Below are 21,538 nucleotides of genomic sequence, written 5' to 3'. Positions count from 1 at the left end.
CAATCCTGTGTGTAGTCTTCGAGCTTCGAGAATATTGCAAAGATCAATATTGAATAAAGTTTGATAGTATTTGAATAAAATTTGATAATTTCTAATTTTGTACTTTGTTTTTGTTTTTCAGAGAAAAAGAATAAGGCAAATAAGGATGAAACACCTAGAATACCTACATCTGCACCTGAAGTCAAAGTTCCTAATATTGCTGTAAGTTTTACTTCCATGCATAGGATGCTGCACTTTATTTCTACATTTATACTAAATTTTTGCTGGTTACGGAACACATAGCCTAGCCGCTTGAGCTGAAGCTGTCACAATAGTGAGGTTTCTCTACAGTTTGCTTACATCTATTTATTTTAATAGGAACTGGTCTTGGATAATCTTGTTTGATGTTGAATAGAAAGAATCATGGAATTCTTTGATGTCAATCATTTTCAGTCGCTAGCATCTAAAAGTCTTTCCATTGTGTTTGCACTTTGTATACCTTGGTGGTTCATGATCTCTGTGTCTGTAACAAACAAAAACAGAGAAGAATTTGTAGAATCTCTTGACCCAGAACAGACTGCTTTTTTAAAGATATTTTATCACTTTTCACGACTTGCAGAGCAAAACTTTTGATTATCAAGTAAATTAAAACTCACCTGAGAGACCAATATTAATTTATCTGTTTTGTGAGTTTTGATTTGTCTCTTAGGTGAATATAAATCTTAGTACCCTTTTTAAATTATTTAGTCACAACGTGTTCCGGACACTAATGCCATTTTCAGGTTCAAGTTGACTTGGAAACACGTGTCCGAAACATGTTGTGACAAAATAATTTAAAAGGGTATTGAGATTTATATTTTTATTTATATTAATAGTAGCCCTTAAGAAAAAAGACAATAAAATTGGTTGAAATATTTTGGATGAATCCTATTACATTTCCTTGGTCTAAATATATTTATTAATTGGTTCAATTTGTCTCATTTATTTATTACATCAATAGAATAATCACAACATATACAGGCCAATGCCGAAACAATCATCAATGAAAATCGATTGGTTTCTCAAAAATGAAATAAATTAATAAGAAATTTCAATTAAGTCATTCAATTTCCCAACTGCTGTTGGAAATGCCTGTTGTTTTTACCTGGATTATATATATATATATTGAATATGAATAACTAAATAAATAATTGATATTCATATTCTGACTGTCTAGCAATTTGTATCCTACTCCTATTCAAGAACGAAATATTGCACTTTTGTGAGTAATAGCTTGTTCACTTCTAAACTGATCTTTCTATAGTTTGTGAATGTTTTTTGTATATTTTGAGTGTATGTCTGACTGTTGTGTTCAAGAGTAATAAAATTACATTCTAATTCTTGATTGTATTGTATTCTGTATGACTTGATCCATTTGATTAATAGAAGTTTTTGTGTGATGCAGGCTCCCCCATCTCTACCTCCTAAGCAAAGTGTGATAGAAAACAACGAAGATGGTCCAATCCCGTCGTGGAGACGGCCGGGATCGTTCAGGAATAGGGGCGGCGAAACTACCACCCCCAATAAATTAGCTTTAAGTAAGTGCTGCCCCCCACAAATAATTCACGCTTGCAATAAATTTTTTAGAGTTGGAAATTGAAAAGAGAGTAAATTCATTTATGCATACGAGTATAGTGAGATTCACGATATAAATTTACTGAAAATAATAGGATGACATTATTCGAACGCCTTCTACATTACATAGGCCTAACTGTGATTGTAGTTGACAATGATTGATTATATCTTGAATATTTTTCATTAGTCGAGGATATATATTTTTTAATGATTTACAGGGTGAGTATAAAATTTAATAATATTTAATATTATTGAACACATTTCATAGGTAAATAAAAAAATAACGGATGAGTGTACTCACATGAATATTGATTTATTGAAAAGCCAATTTAAAATAATTTCATTTATTAACACAATGTGACACATTGTTAATAACACATTGAATTTAATTCTAATTGACTCCTCAGAGCAACAGTGGGACATCTACAAAACATGCTATTTTCGGTAATCAGCAAGTTTTTCTCTTCAGATGATCACAAATTGCTTCTTAAATATACCCTTATTAGAAATGAAAAAAATATACTAATATGCTGTCTGATAGGTCCTAAAATAGTGTTTTGACATATTTCAACCAAGATATCCCACTGTTTAACTGAAATATGATGAAAAATCAATGGAGTGTTACACCTGGATATATTTTCCATTCTGTTTAGTACCAGAGTTATTAGACTGAAATCTGCATCATTCTGCAACCTTTAAACACGAAAAATGTAAGATGTCTCACTGTTGCTCTGAAGTAGCTCATGACAAGTTCAAAACATTTCTTCGTGAGCACCTTTTGTTGCACATAAAATATCCCGCCGATATTCAATTTCACGCCATGCCATACATTGTCGATTGGAGCGATGTCCTGAATTAAGGCTTCAAGTTCATCAATATTACATAACTTGGTTGCATACACCTTATTTGTCATGACCATACTCTACACGAAAACGTCTTTGAACAGTAATAACCGATGATTTTCTTTGAAACCGCAGACTGCACATTGCTTTCTCTATTCATGAAAATAGGCGCGCTACTACTATTCGTTATTTTTTATTCACCTATGAAATGTGTTCAATAATTTATGCTCACTCTGTATATTCATAATTGAGATAAAATATTATGGTAGTTCATCATATCTCCACATAGTTTACATACAGTTTGAAACTGTGCGGAGTTGGAAAAGGATAGAGCTATCTTCTTTGTCTAATAGCAAACCATTTTTAATGAGGTGCTGACTTTATAGCCTGAATCTCATTATATTCATATCTTTCATAGTATTCTATGGTGGGGTTTAGACTATGGCGAGATTCACTTCAAAACTGTATCTATGTCAGCATTCTCTAAAATAGCATGATTGTTTCTCATTTAATCAATGCTGACAATTTGAAGTGAATGTGACCATAGTACGTCTCATATTCTGATATTCCAAAGATGCTATAGAATAGTGTGAATCACTTTCAACTCACTGTATACTGAAATATTATAATTGAAATTGATTATTGAATTGGAACTCCATCATTGCATAATTAATAATATTTATTTTCTCCAACTCCAAGTTTTAATCAATTATGGAACTCAATGAACTGTGAGTTGTTCATTAATAGGTTCTTCGCTATTTCATTCCCATTACGAGCGTTATATCGTAGTTTCTTTACATAGGTACTAATTATATTCTTAGTCTAGGCTTATATTGTTTATAGTTCACATAGACTCTTTATCTCGAACTTATACAACTCATTACATGATCTCTGCTCAAATGAATTTATTCATCCATAACTAATTTGATACAAATGATTACAATGGATATTTTTAGTTGGAAATTGTTTTTTTCAGAAATAGGTGAAAAAGAAGTTGGATCGAAGGTGACGTCACCAACAGGCACACCCACAGACCTAGCCAATGAAGTCAGCCTGAGGCGGACGCAGAGCTTTGAGGCCGATGAAAAGTACGCATTTCTCCATTTTATCTCTTCTAATTTCATCTCATTTCCGCTCAAAATTGTTTGTGTTTGATTGTTTGCATTCTGCTGTAAAAGTTCGTCTCACTTTTGTCAGGCATTTTCATTTTGTTTTTGTTGTATATTTTTATTTATACCAATTTTCAATATTGTTGATGTTTGCATTTGGCTCTAAAAGTATGCGTCACTTTTGCCCGGCATTTTTTTTGTTCCAATTTTTGGCACTAAACATTTTTGGTATGCAGTTATAATTTTTGTAAATGTGTTTCGGTTCAAATTATATCTCTCCAAATTAAGTAGATTGGAATAATGATGGTTTGAAGAAAATGTCATTTTTCTGCCGTCATTACATAACTTCTATCCTATATTCTGTCTTACTTAGATTGGTTAGCCTCAAGGTAGTAGCCTACTACTGGAAAAGAATCCAGAAAAGAAGTGAGAATACTTTAGTCTTGTTTCATTAAATCCTGGTATTGTAATTCAGTCTTCAATTTGGTAAAATCATTGAAATGTGGATACTTATTATACTGTATTCAATTCACTTTGGTTAGCCTACGAGTGAAAAGGATCAAGAACAAAAGTTTCGTTGTCTCTCTGAGAATTCTTCAGTTTTGTTTTTGTAATTTATTCTTCAATAATAGAAAAACAAAGAAAATTCAATACCGCCGTTAAAAGCTGGATTATAACATAACTTACTGGAAGACATTACATAAAACATGATTTCGAACAATATGTGAGCTCACTTATCCAACGTATTGCACCTCTACCCAAAATTTATTACTGCTACTAATACCTGCTCTAGTACATGGGCTTCCCCATAGTTGAGTAGGTTGATACCAAAAAATGAATTGTTCTTTATATCGGCAATAAAATATATATATTTTATATTTTCAATATTTTGCACATTTTATTTGCTCGTTTGTTTGTATTGTAATAGAAATAATTATATTTATTTAATAGATTAAATCATTGAAACTATCATGTGGCAAGTTGCTAATGCACTAAGTTTTATCATAGAGAAACAATAGCATAAGTAGATATCCCATGGTATAGGGCGTTTATGTCGCAACTTTTTCTATTCAAAAATTTGACGGTCAAAACATTAAAAATCTACAGTAATCGACAATAATCGGCTTGAGATAACAGTAAAAGTTGCGACATAAACGCCCAATAACATGGGATATCTACTTACGCTATTGTTTCTCTATGGTTTTATCATTCAATTCAATAAATTAGTTACCAGTCTTTTTGTCTAGCATGTTTTGTGTTTAATTTCTTTGATTTTTAACAGATTGCTTTGTATAATTATTATTGAATAAATCTTATTTCACTGAGAACCAATAAGATAACATCGCTTGCTTCAACTGCTACAACAATTTTTGAGATTAATTTGAAAATGCTTATAATTCAAATTATTTAATTTCTGTCTTTCATTTCAACAATTTCGTTGAAGTCGGCTAGAGTGTTGAGCGGCTAACACCAAGTCTTCAAGACTTCAGATTACTGCTACAAATTGATAAGAAATTTGTCGGTTATAGTGATATTACATCAGACTCCCAACATTCCTTATGAATTACACCAATTCTGATTCAATCGATGAAAGTTTGAAGTGAATCCTCACTATCGAATGAAACAATGGCACATCAAAACTATTTTGAAACCTAGCTTTAGCCAAACACTAGTATGCTATCATAAATCGAGCAATTATTCAAGACCAGAACTTGGGCATTCTATAACTTTTTCTTTTATCTATATAGCTTTTTAGATTTGTCTGTTTGTCTATATTTTCTGTCTATTCTATTTGTCTGGAAAGTGACGTAATAAAAACAATGGGCTCCAGCAACTTGCAGTTAATACTTTCTTTCCCGGTCTATAAGCATCTTGAACAGTTTTTGTCGCATAATAAATTTAATTTTCAATTGATCTCTTATTAATTACATACTCTCCACATGAAGCTTTGTACATAGCCTATTCAGTTTACTTTTTTTTAAATGTGTTGTTTTCATTTTATTTTTCGACCTATCAATACAGTCAATCAAGTATTGTATTGTTATACTGTATAATGAATTGAATTTTTGATTGGATTAAACTCCTCAAAAACTGGTAGATAAGTAGAAACAATTCAATACTGTAATACTAAATGATATGACAAGAATATGAAATCAAAGATGTTTCCATTTTTATTCGCATAACTGTTTCGTTGGTTTTGCGATTCTGTTTCCTTTTGTTTGTATTGAATTCCCTCAAAGCTTACATAATTCTACCTTTACATAAAGCTTTGTACAAAGACTATACAATTTTTGTTGTTTTAATTTTTATTTCGCTTTAACCGTTTCGTTTGTTTCGATTCTAATCTGCCATTTTGTTTGCTTTTTTTTGTTGCCTGTTGTGCGTTGGCATGTGCGTGCATGTGTGTGTGCGTGAGTGTAGGTTCTACCGGCGCTATTTGGAGTTGCGCGCCAAAATAAACGCGGGAAACTCGTGCCCGGCGCTAGCGGCTAATACGCATGCCCGAGGTGGCAGTGGCGCGGACCAGTGCGCACCTCATTCTGCGCACCTGCCTACGCGGTCCGCGTCGCTCAAGGAGAAACACTACACCAGGTATTCAATGCTATCAATTGCTTTGTCCAAAACATTTTATTCATTCATCAACAGAGTCACAAATACAGTTACAGTTACAAATACAAATATACAGTTGTGCTGAATAATTGAATAAATAAATAAATCATAATCTATATTATAATAAAGGAAATAACTGGCTTTTACACGTACGGTACGGGACAGGAAATTCACGAATGACGCATGATCACGTCTGAACTACTGGATTAACTTGAAATTTTGCATATAAATTCTTCATTTACCGAGGATGGTTAAAGGCCTATTTTCATTCTAAGATTTCATCACGTGTCAAGATTTTAATTGGACCCTTGCGGAGCATGGGTTACCTGCTAGTATACAATATGATCGAGAGAGGACATCAGACAAGTTTTTAAAAACAAATCGTGAAATCGTTAACGCACTACATTTATCCTAAGATTAAGGACGTACACAAAACTGAATAGGCTACAGCAAATGTGACCTTGATATTGGTTCAATTTTGAAGATTTCATAGTTATAAGGTTGTTATTGCAATAGGACAGCAGAATTGGACACAAGTGTCCGAGCGAGTCGCTGGGCAATAGTTGTTAATCACACTAAGAGCATCATCAGGTTTCTTTGTCTGGAACTCCAGCCCGGACATTGCTGGAATACCATTGGTGTCTCTCTGGTTCACGGACACCACTGGTGTTTCACTGGTGTCCTTGTGTAGTACGGGACCAAAACAACAAAAAATTAGAATTCCTGACCAAGGGCCTCTTGCTTGCGCTTACATTATCTCAGTCTTTCAATCAACAAACAATATGAAGATATATAAATCAAGCAACACACTTCAATACAACATTAGATTTGAGCTGTTTTGTGTTGGAATACAGTCGTACTCCTATAACAAACCTCTATCGATATCCACACAACAAACTCTGTCACTCGACATTCTAAATTTTTACATCATAAATACCGTATTTTATGTTTTTTACCTTTGTAGATAATTCCTCTCTACAGTGAAATTCTTATCAGAACGATTAAGTTCGTTTTACGGTAGTTTAACTGAATTATTCTGTTGTTATTCGTTTGAAGATTATTAGTGTAATAGGGCCCGGACAAATAGAGAACGATCTGCGGTCTTATAGGTATCTTCGTATCTACATCTATATCTGAAATATTATATGCTCTTAATGAATCCAGATCGCTCTCTATGTGGCGGGTCATCAATGTAAATCTTATATGAAATTAAATGAAAACTCACTATTTTATCGTAATTATAATGTCAAATGTTTTGCATTGCAGGTGTTTGAACGCTCGACGCCTGACCAGCCCAACATCAGGGAATAGTCCTCCCCTTCCTGGGGTCACCACTTCACCCTCTTCACCCCCCTCTACCAACACAGCGACCACCACCACCACCACACCCTCCACATCACCACACACCACCACCACAACACATATCAGGAGGTAAGTCTCATTCATTCATGATGATGTCACAGCACCCTGCACACTGAATAATCTTTATAAATTCTGGTAGATACCACCCATCGCACCAATAGCATAGAGCATCCCGCACACAGGGAAAATAGTAGATTCCACTAGCTGTCACGGGAACACGGAATTGAAATGCCATGTACGTTTGAGTTTCAGACATTTTCGATTCCGAGTTCTCCGAGGGCTAGTGTAAGCATTTCGTTGTCCAACGAACTTCTTCTGCAAAACAGTTCGAAGAATGTGTGTTCAAAATTTGAAGCTGTGGATACAATAATGTTCAATACGATAATGAATAATGTTCTGTCAAGCTGACTGTTCAAATTTTGAACAAACATTCTTCGAACCGATTTGCAGATGAAGTTCGTTGAACAACGAAATGCTTCCACTAGCCCTCGCGGAACGCGGAATTGAAAATGTCTGAAACTCAAACTTACATGGCATTTCAAATTGTTCAAAAGATTATTACTATTGTTGACACTATTGCCCCTGTGTGCAGGATGCTTTATGCTATTGTTGTGTGGGGTGGTTTCTGCCAGAATTCAGAAAGAGTATTCAGGCTTCAGAGAAAAGCTATTAGAGCAATAGATTGATTGAGCCTTTTTAAACTATAGTGAGATATTGGAAGGAAGCTGTACATTTAGGGCCCTAAATTCATTACAAAGCTCTCATTCACATGAAAAATATTTTGATAATCTAGGAGTTTTTGGGAAGGAATTTAAAATGTTGCTAATTAAATAGTATTTTATACCACATATTATGAGTATGTTTGTAGGGAGAGATCCTTTGTGTTTTTGAATTCAAATTTTTTTGTTACCCAATGTATATTTTGACAATTCCTGTTCTCTGTCAATAATATCTAGGAAGCTTCAACAAACGTATAATTCAATTTTGCTTCATGATTGCCACCAATGTTAATAATTAATTCACTATCGAACTAAAACAAAATAATAATGAAAGACAAATTCGAGCCAAAAGTAGTAATGTAGTTTCTTATCTTCAACTTTGGTGCTTTGTAAACTTCTCACTTTGCTGTTTTAATTCTTACTATTTCTTGCATGCTACCTCCAGCAATCTCTATCTACAGCTGTAAGTGGACTTCACAATATTCTCTTGGATTATTTTCGATTATAATCTGTATTCTGTATTGTTCTGATAATTTTCTTAATTGGATATGTGATGCTAGTTGTTATCTATATTGCACTAGTTATGTACGTGCACAATCCATTAGATCGTTTGGTATGCAGTTTAAAATATGAATGCCTTGAGGTGTGGAATGAGTATTATGATTCTATGACAAGAGAATCACAATTCAACATTGAGTAATATCACGTTATTTATGTGAGTTTATTATTGTAAGATTCTCTTCAATCTGTCAGTATTCATTTCAAATAACATCAACGATTCCCATTCAACTAATGCTGACAGTTTACATCTCATTGTAGTATCCTCTTTGTTATGTTGAGAGATATCTTAGAATCAAGTAAATATAATAATTATTAGGCTGAACCCATACTTTTAAGTGCTGGTCGTTCAGTTGAAATTAGCCTCATTTTCGCCTTTTTCAGTACTCTACCTAGCAATCAAATCTAACCAAAGTTAAAGTTCTGTCAAAATGTAGAAAAACACAATTTTACTATTTCACATATTTCTTATCTAATTAACGATATTTTAAAAAATACAAATGAAACCTGTAGATATATGTCACAGTATGAGCCATATAGATAGCGGCCCTGCTAACCTCTGTTCTGGCGCAAACCGCATGTAAATTGACCCAGCATTACGGCCACCATTTTTTTGCAAAAGTCTCTCAATATATAAGGACATCAAGTTTACTCAATATACCCATACATCCAACGTCATATCAAGTTCCAATATCTCATATACCGTACACAGGTAAATTCTTAATTGTGAAATACATAGTCTGTGATTGATGCGAATTCTTCTGACATCTTGAAGATAGGCTATTAATCACAATTGGCAGACCAAATTCGCGGTTATTTGTGAATGACATCTTTTTCTATCATGAAAAGAATCCACTCTCTCACTCTCTTGGCAAGCACTAAACGAGGGCATACCGATGTACTTTTAAAGTAGGTACTTTTCTCAAGTAGTAGTCAATAGTCACAATTGATTAGGAGTGATAACACGTGATCCAATGCTCTCTTCTCTGTTATGCTTTTTAAATTACTACTCAGTTGAGGAATTCGTTTAGGTATTTTCAAGTGAAGTATTTTGGTGAATACTGCTTGAAGTTATTTTTATAAAATACTTTGTTCGGTACTCGGTACTCAAAGTGTTATGTCGTTTGAGTAAATTGGTTTGAAAATTATTTTTGTTCATGTTATATAATTGATTTTAATGTATTTTATATTTGTTTGAAAATAATTTGTTGGCAAAACTGCTCATTCAAAGATTTCTCAATCTTTGTCCCCGTTTTTGTGAATGAAAATTCGGATCCAATGAAATGTATAATCTAATGATGAAATCTAATTCAATTCGTCTTGAAAGCTAACTATCTAAAAATATAAAATCTTGAATAATAATTAATCAATAACTTGAAAAAATTAATCCATCTCAAAACACTTTTTCTGAAAGTGTTTTCACTTTGTAGTATAACTATAGTTATCCCGTTCAAAGTGAATTCTTTTATTTCCAAACAGCTACAGTACAATATTCACAAAGTGCATTCCACCTCGATTCAGTTATTCATTCTTTTCATATTTTGTAGTGTTTAATTGATATGAATGTATGTGCATAAATTTATTTTTTTGATTTCTTGACATTACAGAAATACTTGCTTTATTATTCTTCATGATTTTAATACTTGACTGAAATAACTAAAAAATAATTACTCCAACTACTTTTGCAATAAATTCTATATGGGTCAAAATTCCTGATCACATTGTAATTCAACTTAAAAAGTACAAATACTATAAATTTATTACGGATCAGCTCCACTCAACATTCAACTATTTTTGTTAAAAGTAAACTATTTATTTTTTATTGAATGTTATCACAAGTAAAACTATTCATAAATGTATTGTGTTCAGCAAAAACTAATCACTTATCATTAGTTGTTGTAGAGCACTTGTTATGTTATGTTGCATTTTGACTTAATTAATACTATGTTGTGTTTCAATGTTAGTTGATTTATGATTAACTGTGCAGCCTTCTAGGGTTCTATTCCATAGTTTTATAGGTGAGATACATCTCAAATGGATAATTTAGATCCTAGATTGTCTTTCGGCTGCATTGCTTCATTATTACAAAACGTATCTTTTCTCGCCTAGTTAATCAACTATCAGTTTTGAATGAATCGTCTTGTATTGGTATTAGATTTCGTTTTAATAAATCAAACCATACTCTTTTTTTTAAAGCATTTCAGTATTCATCCAGTAACAGAATACTGTAATATTCTGTACATTACCCATTTCATTTCAAATATGTTCTACAGTACTTCAATAGGTTTAAATATAGAGAAAGTATTGGTACTAATTATTTCTCTATCCTGATTCTATGATACAATTAAGCTCGACGTAATTAGAATACAGTCATTTTCTTGACTATACTTTTTTATTAATATTAGTTTAAAGACTATTTTTGTCAAAATTTATTTAGTGTGTAATGTATTATGTATTTGCAGTGGTGGGGTAGCAGTGCCCAGTAGCACTCCCTCTTCTCTTACCCCCACTCCGACCCCCACCACCCCTGGTGGCAGTAAATTAAGCCCCGGAAACATCTTTAAGAATTTCTTCAAGTGCGTATGCATGTGTGTGTGCGTTTGCGAGTGTGTTTGTGTTTCTCAATCATCCATATTATCATGACTTTTAACAATAATTTTCCAATTCTATTATTAGTTCATGTCATTTTCATTCTTTTTTTATCATTGGGCTATTCTCCCTCATTCATAGCATGTCTTTCAAGAACAATGAAAAAATTATCAGATATCATGAATTTGCGTTTTGTTTCTTATTGTTCTTCTCAAACATCCGTTGCATGTCTTTCTTGAATAATTTTCGAAAGTTTCTTATCATTTCATGTTTTATTTTTATTGTTTTTCTTAACCATCCATAGCATGTCTTTCAAGCATAATACTCTCCAACTTCTTTATAATTTGTATTCATTTTTGTGATTCATTATACTTCTCAGCCACTCATATATTTCAAGAATAATTCCACAAATTATTCAATATTGGTGTGCATTGCATTTCATTTTTGTTGATCTTCTCAACCATTCATTGCATGTTTTGTACAATACATTAGGATAATCACTGTTGAAAACCAAATTACGACATAGCAGTCAGGTATTTATAAATAAAAGCTATTAGCTTCTACTCACATTAGTGGAGCGCTTTCGGACACTAGGCCCTTCATCAACACTGATTGTTGATGTGTGTTGATGAAGGGCCTAGTGTCCGAAAGCGCTCCACTAATTTGAGTAGAAGCTAATAGCTATTATTTACTAGTAGTTCTGTGAACAGTAGACCTCACGCAGTATTCTCATCCACAAGTACCTGATTGAAACTATAGACCTTATGGAAATACAACAATAGACTGGCTTCTCCACACATCTGTGTAATCACTTGTCAGCTGATTTATGATGAATAATTCTATAGTCTGATTTTTACTCTAATATTGGCGTATGAAGGAGGCTCCTTTTTCCTTTTATATTATCCTTGAAATGCAAAATTTCCAAAAACCTTGTATATACGTCGACGCGCAATTAAAAAGGAGCATACCTGTCAAATTTCATGAAAATCTATTACCGCGCTTCACCGTAAATGCGCAACATATAAACTTATAACATTTAAACATTAAGAGACAGCCATACCGTCGACTTGAATCTTAGACCTCACTTCGCTCGGTCAATAAATACCTGACTGCTATGTAGTAATTTAGTTGTTCAAAAGTGATTATTAACAAGCAGTTCGTAATGGAAACAAACATTGAAGACATTAGGATAGTTGAACGTGAAAATTGACTCAATACTATTCCTCTTCTGAATCTAGATGAATAAATCAGTCCAAAATAAGTTGAGTTGGTTATTATACATATTACCACATTTGTAGTCCATAAAATGTTTGTATCAATTACATAGCAAAAATTCCATTCGAATCTGAAAAATCTTGGATTGAAAAAATCTGACGGTATGAAAACACCCTCAATTATTACAACCTAGATTTCCGTAATTTGAAAAGGTTTTTGCGACAGTAGTTACTATTTTTCATGTGAATCGCACCACTTAAAACTGTCAGCATTCTTTATGAATAACATCAAGGGTTCCCATTCATCCAACGCTGACTGTTCATAGTGAATCACACTGTAGCAGATGTTGGTTTTTTTCATGGAACAGCAAATCACTCCCGATCAGTCAGAGAAATTACAATTGAACTTTAAAACATTCCAATCTTTCCCATTGTCATCTACTAGACTACAACTGGTCTCGGCATTGTTGCAAAGCTGCATTTCATCACACTTATGGTATTGACAATCAATCAGTGTTGATGCTAAGTTAGTGACAGTGACAGGTGACAATAGGTTGACATTTCCGATTCAATATTAAGTAATACAGCGAGTTTCACTTCAAACTGTCTCAGGTTTCTACATAAAGAACCTCAACGCTTCACATTGAAACAATGCTGACAGCTTGAAGTGAATATGACTGTAAAAGTTTGTTGCTTCGCGTTCCTAAGTCAATTAATTGTTTGCATCAATCCATTCATGATTGCTATTATTTCTAGATCAGTTGAACTTATAATGTGTAAAAATAGATTGTCGTGTGACATTTCCATTTAAGGCATCTTGTATTTATCTGTTAGTTTTCTTCTATCTTATGAAGATTTCATTTCACTTCAGTTGTGAGCTGACATGATACTGGCCAAGTTTGTTGCATTTTTGGTTTTATTTTAGTCCTCATTCATTCATCTCTCATTCATATCTATCAATGTATTCATTCCTCATTCGGGCATTTATTAATTTCTGCATTTGTTTCATATTCTATTACTAATCAAGTTCATGCCTACATTTTCATTCATTTAGACTTACTAGTATCATAATTGTTTTTGTTATTTATTTATTTTTCAAAACATATAATTTTGTTTGCCTTGTCTCTACTTCTACTAAAGTTACTTTAATTTCAATGAATTATTCAATTATTAATGTTGTTTTAGTAATTGATGACAACGTTATTGTCCTCTAGATCCTGTCTAGTTTCCATAGTGGAATTTATTAAAAAACTGTTAGCATTCCATATACGTAATACCAGTGTTCCCCATCCAACTAATGCTAAAGTGAATCGAAGTATATTTGAACGATAATCAAAACTGAATCTCACTACATTAGAGTAGGATGCTCTTAATTCTTGCAGCATGATAACATTTTCTCGTCTTGAATAATAATTGCTTATTGATTTGATTTTCTTTACTAAAACACACGGATATTTTATCATTGATTGCAATAGTATGGTATTGAATTTTGAAGGGATTTGATTGAGTATATTTAGCCTTTATTTATTTTATGAATTTAATTCAATAATTTCAAATAAAATCTTTCCAACTGTTTTATTTTTCGGTTTTCTGTCGACCTGTGAACACTCACAAAAGAACCACTTGTACCTATTTTTCTCCATGAATCTGTATATTTTATTACAAATACTGTAATACAGTATTTGCAATAGCAAAACATACATATTGCAGTAGCACTCACATAAGAACCAATTGTACCTATTTTATCAAAGGAAAAGTCCTTAGTTCAATTTATATAGCTATTATATATTAATTTATATAGATATTCGAATTAATTATTATTATTATATTCTAGTTGGTCAACTGCAATTTCTACTAAATCTTTCATCGTTTATATTTACTCTATTCTACTCTACTCTATACTATACTATTCTTGTTTGTTTGTTTGTTTGCGTAGGTCGTTTGTGCCGCCGGTTCGTGACGAGGAGTCGGAAACGCAACGCAAAGCGCACGCGAAACGCGTGAGAGAGACACGCCGATCGACGCAGGGCGTCACACTAGACGAGATCAAGTCGGCCGAACAACTCGTCAAACAGAAACAGCAGGTCAACAACAATAATAACCAACAGGTCAGTTGCTTTTCGATTATTTCCTCGCACAAGTTGTTCTTTGTCGGTAGTGCCATATTGTAATATTGATAATATCTATTTTATTAATTTGTATGTAATTACTTATTTGTTTGTTACAAAACAAATAAGTAATTAAATGAGTAAGTAATTAAATAAGTAATTAAATAAGTAATTAAATAAGTAATTAAATTTGTTGGCAAATAAATGAAATTAAATTTAAAAAATTATCATGTGTTTTAGGTTAGGTTAGGTTAGGCTTCGCTAATTGGTCAAATGTTCTTAATTGCCTAGGGCCATATTTACCATCTACGTTTAACGCTAATCTACCATTGCAAGAAGGTATGGTCTTCTTGGAATTTTGCATAAAGATTCTTAATGCCGAGGATAATGGTTATAGGCGTATTTTCAGTTCATCAAGATCTCAGTAACTCAATAAGTTTGCAGCTTGTCAAGTTTGAATTTCCCCACGGGTTTAAACCAACAGCTGATCTATCTCCGTTTAAACCGAGATGGTGCATATGGGCCAAGTTGTAATGAAAGACTACTGACTGCCCAATTGATCAAATTTGTACATTTGAATTTTTTACCATTTTGTGATTTCTGGTAATTGATGAATTGAAATTTTAGTGAAGGAAGATGGGTTGTGGGCTACTATCAATTAGATTAGTTCGGTTAGGGTTAGGTTTCGTATGTGAACTGTTCAACACGAAAGCCCATATACTCCCTTACTGTACTCCCTCATAGTGCAGTATATGGCCTTTTCTTGGAAATGACGTGAGTTTTACAGTTTGAAACAAATAAGGTGATCTTTTGATGATCTTTCCAGGTAATCAGTTGATTCGATTCATAACTTTTTAATTTAAATTCAGAAAGAGAAGCCCATTTATTTCACTCTCATAGAGTAATTATTATGGGCTCCTCCCTTATAGAGTAATAATTATCTACTTTTCTTGAAAAATATGTGAATTTTATTGATATTCGGCTAAATATTCATCTGAAAAATCATAGTATACCATAATCTTAAAACGTAAAAAGTATTACATTTTTACAATTTATCGATAGATTCACATTTAGTGCACTTTCTCTGGAAGATGTGCATTTCAGTGCCTTTTTGAAAGTAAGTAGATGGTTGATTTTCAAAATTGGTAAGATATTCTAGTAGAGGAATATGGCCCTACATTTCTTTTAGTAATTTGCGTAGTTGATGAAGTACTGTTTTCAACCGACAACACGTCTTGTATGATATGTATTCTATTCAGTCATGTACTGTACTGTATTTAGCCAGGCACTGTACTTTGATTAGCCAGATACTGCAGGGTACTGTATCTAGCCGAAAAGAATACTGCAATTTGTTACTGTATCAAATAATTGAATATTCTTCTTTTCTACCAACTATTTAAATCAAAATGAGTATGATGTAAAGAAAGAAGTTACAAACCAACAAATCATTCCTTGTGAGAAGTGTACTCGATTTAGCCAAGTAGTGTACTGCATTTAGTGGTTTATGTGGTCTGTGGCAGCCTGAAGAGGTGACAGTGAGTCTTCCCTACGTGACGGCCACCATTACAACTGGCGAACCGACCACACGTCACGACACTGACCGACGCCCCTCCTGGAGACTGAAAGTCGATAACGGCAGCAAGGTCCTTCAACAAAAACATTTTGAAACACACACAATTAATAGTACCTGTGCACGCTGCTCACCTTCACTAGGCTGGCGCAAATTGGAAGAGAGGTTTTCTGTGTAGTATGGGATTGAATGGCACCCTTCACACAGAAGCGAGGGATCTTGTCCGTTGTTCCCAAGAAATTTCCCATCCCAAATATTCAAATAGGTCTTCGAAATGTCGGCGTTGGTTGAATGGGAAGCTATTATCATAAGAAACTGTTTTGATACAACAACTGTCACGGTTCCCATAAATAGCATCAATGCTTCACGTTCAACCAATTCTGACTGTTTAAAGTGAATCTCACTATAGAATACTTTGGCCTCTCGTTGTTATTAACGGAGCTATTGTATTAATTGTAACTACAATAATGTTTTCTTGAACTTGTCCAATCGTCTGAATTCATGCTTTTTAATGATTCTTTTTTCTGGACAGAAAGAGAACGTCATTTGTTCTTATGGGAATATTCACAAAAGATTGTAAATGTAAAATTGCAATCGTACAAGTACCAATGAGATTCTCTCCTCTGCTGGGCAAGAAGAGAATACCATTAGTTCTTATGGCAGTGTTTACACAATATTGCAAATGTGTGTGAACGAATCCCCCTATAAGTAAGTACTAATGAGATTCTCTGCTCGGCTTAGTAAAAGGGGATTTCACAGGTTCTAATAGCAGTGTTAATTCACACTGGCAAGACTATAAATGTGTGAACTCTCCCATGAGGATTAATGGTATTCTCTTTCTGTCAAGAAAAGAAAGTCATTGGAAAGCAGGGCTTGAGGTTAATGTTGAATTGTATGAATAGTTGAGAATGTAGTAAGTAATTGACAGTTTTTAAAACGACACTATTGAACTACAAGAGTAATAATATGTGTTCCATGTGTCCAGGAAATGAATCGCATTAGATTTTGGATAAGCTTCCATATTTTAATTTTTGATTTAGCTTGGAATAGAAATGTTGCTTAAAATAAAACGTATATAATAGGAAGTGAGATTTGTATTTGAAATGGGGAATAGAAAATCCCTTCCGCTTCTATGTGTGGGGTATCATTCGTCAATGTGTTTCACAAAAACAGATATTCCACTTGCGCTCAGTCTTATAATTGTTGTTTTTTGTGCCAACTCAACACACTTCTTTCGCCAACACTCTTCCGCTCTACTGTTTTCTACGTGTCATTTTGTGTTTTTCAAGCTTTTTAGCAATTTTTTGAATTTTGGTTTTGCACGTTCACATTCTGTTCACATACCTTTGTTCACATTCTTCATGTCGCCAAACTTTCGAATTTTGTTTTGTTCTTAGTTTTTATCTGTCTGTTTTCATCTGTTTATTTGCCGAAACCTCTGTGTTTCTTCGTTGTTTTCAAGAGAGTATTTCAGTTTCTCCAATATCAATTGTTTGTCAAGGAACTTAGTTTTAATTATTATTTGAAAAAGTATATATTCACTTTAAGATTATAATGATTGCTTCAGAAACATAAATACAATTTCTTGGGGTATTTAATTTCTCATAAAAATGAGATGTATTATTCGGAGACTTTCGTGTTTTCTAGATATACACCTTTCATGAGTAATATATTTGTAATAATTTATGAACGAAATACTATCAACTCTAATGAACTATTTTCACTAATTCAGGAATGTAATACATTCATATTCCTTATTTTATTGAATTGATGAATACAATATCATGAGCTTGCGTAAATGATTTCGCTAGATTCATTGTGCTGTAATATTCAAGAATAAGATAGCCTCACTAACGCTTCAAATTATATTAGAACGATTTTATTATCTAACTGTGAAACTTTAAAGCTGCCTGTTAAAAAATGAAGATGCAATATCTCATTGAAAGTGACAAATCAACTCAGATTTTACAGAGAAGCAATATTTAAAACCAAAATGACTAATTGTGACAATGATGTAACTAATTAATTATTTTCGATAAGACAAAGTTCATAAGTCAAATGAACTTTTTAATAGTTGAATTGGATAAAAAATCAATATAATTTTATGGGAATTTGATATTGCTGATTTATTTTCTTGAACGAAGTAGTTTTAGATATAGTAACTCAGTCTTCATTTTATGATAACTCTTTCATAATTTATTCACATTAACCAAACTTTTTATTCATTATGTTTTCACAATTGCATTTAGTTCTTCAATACATACTTCGAAATTGTCATGAAGTTTTATGAAACACAACTTTAAAAACAAATTGTTTAATTAAATTACTTAGTTTGGCTTACAAATCATAAGTACAGGATTGCTTTAGTTATAAGAACTAATATTGGATTCATAAAGTTATTCTAAATCTCCAATCATAGTAGGTAATACATATACAAATATGTAATAGATTGCATCTCTATCCATAACTATCTTAGATACATGCATTCTCTTCTCTGTTAAGAACTTGAACAGCTCTATTTGACAGCTCCAAACTTCTAGCATCACATTTTCGTGATTGATTGTTGTAGTTGAATACAAGTTCGTGCATTGATTGACAAGAGTTTTATCAGTAGTCTGATAAGTTTTGTCGAGATTGTGTAGGAATGGGAACTTTGCACCATCAATTACCTTTATTTGCAAGCAGTCTGTATTTATCAGCCTATTAAGAATGACTAACAAATAGCGAGATGTGTCACCATCTCAATCTCTCTATCTCTTTCTCTCTCTGTCTCAGTCTACTGATAAGATTGTTGTTAAACTTCAGCTATTGATTTCGTTTTCAGTTACTCTCTTTTGTCGTCTTCGTGTATTTTCTTTTTCCCTCTCATTCCGTTTCATCACTTTTCACTTACAAATTCTTTCAAAAGTTTTAACTCTGCACCGATTCGTGTTTGTGTGTATATGTGTTAGTGAGTGCTTATTATATTCTATGTCGAGTGATTGTGCCATGGTTTATAATTATCAGGTGAAATATATCATTCATTTTTACATGAATTATCAGATAGAGTTGTTAATTTAAAAAAGTTGGATTGAACTGTCAGATTCAAATACATTCAGTTGAAAAAATTAGATTGAGATTACATATTTTCTTATGTGATTTAAAGAGGTTTTATTTGTAGAATAAATTGAAATTATTCTGATAATAAAAGTTTGAATAAGTAAAACTTATTATAGAATTGATCAATTTTTAATGACAAGACGATATAAATCGTTCAATTAAACTATAAAATCATTGTATGTAGTGTCATGAACTCTACTCTATTCCGACTATTTGTATTCAGCTTGATTTCTTATTGTTTAATAAACAAATTCAATGTGTAAAGCAACCGTACCCATATTGTATCAAGAGATTACAGAATGCATAGTGAAATATGTTCGACCCCACAGTTTCAACTCAAGTGTTAGAAAATAGATTAGTTTTGAATTTTTGTTAACTCGAGATATTGGCTCTGGCTATTTTAAATTCAATTTTTTTCGTTTTCTCAAGTGTAATTTTTGTTAAGTGAAAGTGACGACCTACATTTTGATTTTTCTAGTGATTGATCACTAGATCGATTGATCAATCTATCTCTTTATTTATAAGACATACAATGATTGTACATGAATATCAAACTTGAACCCCCTTCTGAGTAAATCCATTAATAATTAAACCCCCTTCTCCACAGGAACATAGCGTACCGGAACCTATATTTTTACAAAATTAGCACTGAACCATATTAATCATAAAATATAACCGGCGGGAAAAACGTGAATTATACGGGAAATATACCGGCATTTTCTGAGCCTGATTCAGTGGACACCCTGAAGTAGGTCCAAAAAGTAGGCTTCATGGTGGGGTGTGCTGAAAAGGAAGAAAGGAGGAAAAATACCTAGCCAACTATGGTTTCCCATGTAATAGGCAGAGAGAGAAGAAAAATATGAGCAAAAATTTTAAGCAAGTCCATTTTTAACAATTGTATCAAAAAATAGATATATATTCACTGTATTGGAAGAATAAATTTTATTTCAAATTAGTAAGGTGTTGTGTTTCGTGACTGCAGTTTCAGTTGGAAGACGCCCGCGTAGGGGAGCAGAGCAACGGAGGAGGGGGCGGAGCAGCCAATCAGGAGGCAGCGTCGCGACGCGGGTCGTCGGCCAGTCTGGCGGCTAGACCTACCTCTACCCCCACTTCCCCCACCACACCCACCACTGAGGCCACTGTCACACTGCCCCTCAGGAAGGCCGCCTCACCCAACGCTAACACCAACGCAACTGTGGCCGATAGAGGTCAGTGTAAACCCAGTCTCCAATTAATTCACGTCATCAATTAACATTATTTCAGTCAATAATGATCTTCACGTTAGTGGAATGATTGTCTTATAACATTCTTCAATATTTAATTCACGTCATCAATTGAAATTATCTCAGTCCATAAAGTGAGATTAACGTTATAAAGGTAGTGGAATGATTTGCAGTGTTGCCAATCTTCTCTTACCATCACGACCTTCTATAGTAGATAGCTGTGAATCAAAGGTATTCCTGTATAATATCTGATATAATATTAATTATTGTTGATTCTTGTTAATAATCAATCCCATCTTAAATATATTATATTAGCCAAGAGAAATATTGTTTAATGATTTAATAATACATTTCCTTAATGAAGATTTAGAGTTAATTAAGATTTTGGTAGTTCATTATATTTCTTCATAGCATACAAATGTTTCGGCAACTGTGCGGAGTTGAAAAAGGATAGAGGTATCTGCTTTGTGTGATGACAGACGATGATAGACGAGGATGGTCGGAATAGTCCAAGCAGCTAGAACCTGACTTCAAAATTTCTAAATGTAGAGTGTAGTAATCGTTCAACAAATGAGTTTAAGTGTAATTATATAATTTATCATTTCAATGTGATTTTATCATGAAATTTTTAATGGTGATTGAATGTGATTGAATGCGAGTCTTGAAAGTTTTGTCTTTGTTATTTGTTGAAATCATTGTAAGAGAAAATTTTAAGTGTCATATCGCCATGAATCTTGACAATGTTATATTTTATTTTCATATTAATTTCGTATTGCAGTCATTTTTTCAATTGTGATATTTTTGTCACTCGTAATGAACGCCTGTGATTGAGAACTGTACATTGTAGTACAAGCTTTGAAAATTAGTTCAGTGTTTTTGTAAACTATTTATTGTTTTCCATCAATGTAATATTGCTCGTTATTGGGCTTTAGAAAGCACATA

General features: G+C 33.0%; 1 protein-coding gene across 26 annotated transcripts in view; it reads left to right on the top strand.

The window, feature by feature from the left end:
* The window catches only part of LOC111050492 (protein phosphatase 1 regulatory subunit 12A), a 146,947-nt gene that overhangs the window by 100,280 nt on the left and 25,129 nt on the right, over positions 1–21,538 (top strand). For 3 of the 26 annotated variants that reach the window (XM_039431059.1, XM_039431051.1, XM_039431049.1), the window contains 10 exons: positions 122–201; positions 1,424–1,556; positions 3,412–3,523; positions 5,966–6,136; positions 7,421–7,585; positions 8,681–8,698; positions 11,256–11,369; positions 14,533–14,704; positions 16,225–16,347; positions 20,356–20,581. In XM_039431059.1, coding sequence (XP_039286993.1) covers positions 122–201; positions 1,424–1,556; positions 3,412–3,523; positions 5,966–6,136; positions 7,421–7,585; positions 8,681–8,698; positions 11,256–11,369; positions 14,533–14,704; positions 16,225–16,347; positions 20,356–20,581 — 1,314 coding nt within the window. The remainder of the gene's footprint in view (positions 1–121; positions 202–1,423; positions 1,557–3,411; positions 3,524–5,965; positions 6,137–7,420; positions 7,586–8,680; positions 8,699–11,255; positions 11,370–14,532; positions 14,705–16,224; positions 16,348–20,355; positions 20,582–21,538) is intronic. The other 23 variants (XM_039431067.1, XM_039431065.1, XM_039431057.1 and 20 more) reach the window with 13 other exon arrangements.

This window comes from Nilaparvata lugens, chromosome 6, assembly GCF_014356525.2.
Source record: "Nilaparvata lugens isolate BPH chromosome 6, ASM1435652v1, whole genome shotgun sequence".
Classification (NCBI taxonomy): Eukaryota; Metazoa; Arthropoda; class Insecta; order Hemiptera; family Delphacidae; genus Nilaparvata; species Nilaparvata lugens.
This window is presented reverse-complemented; position numbering and strand designations above follow the sequence as displayed.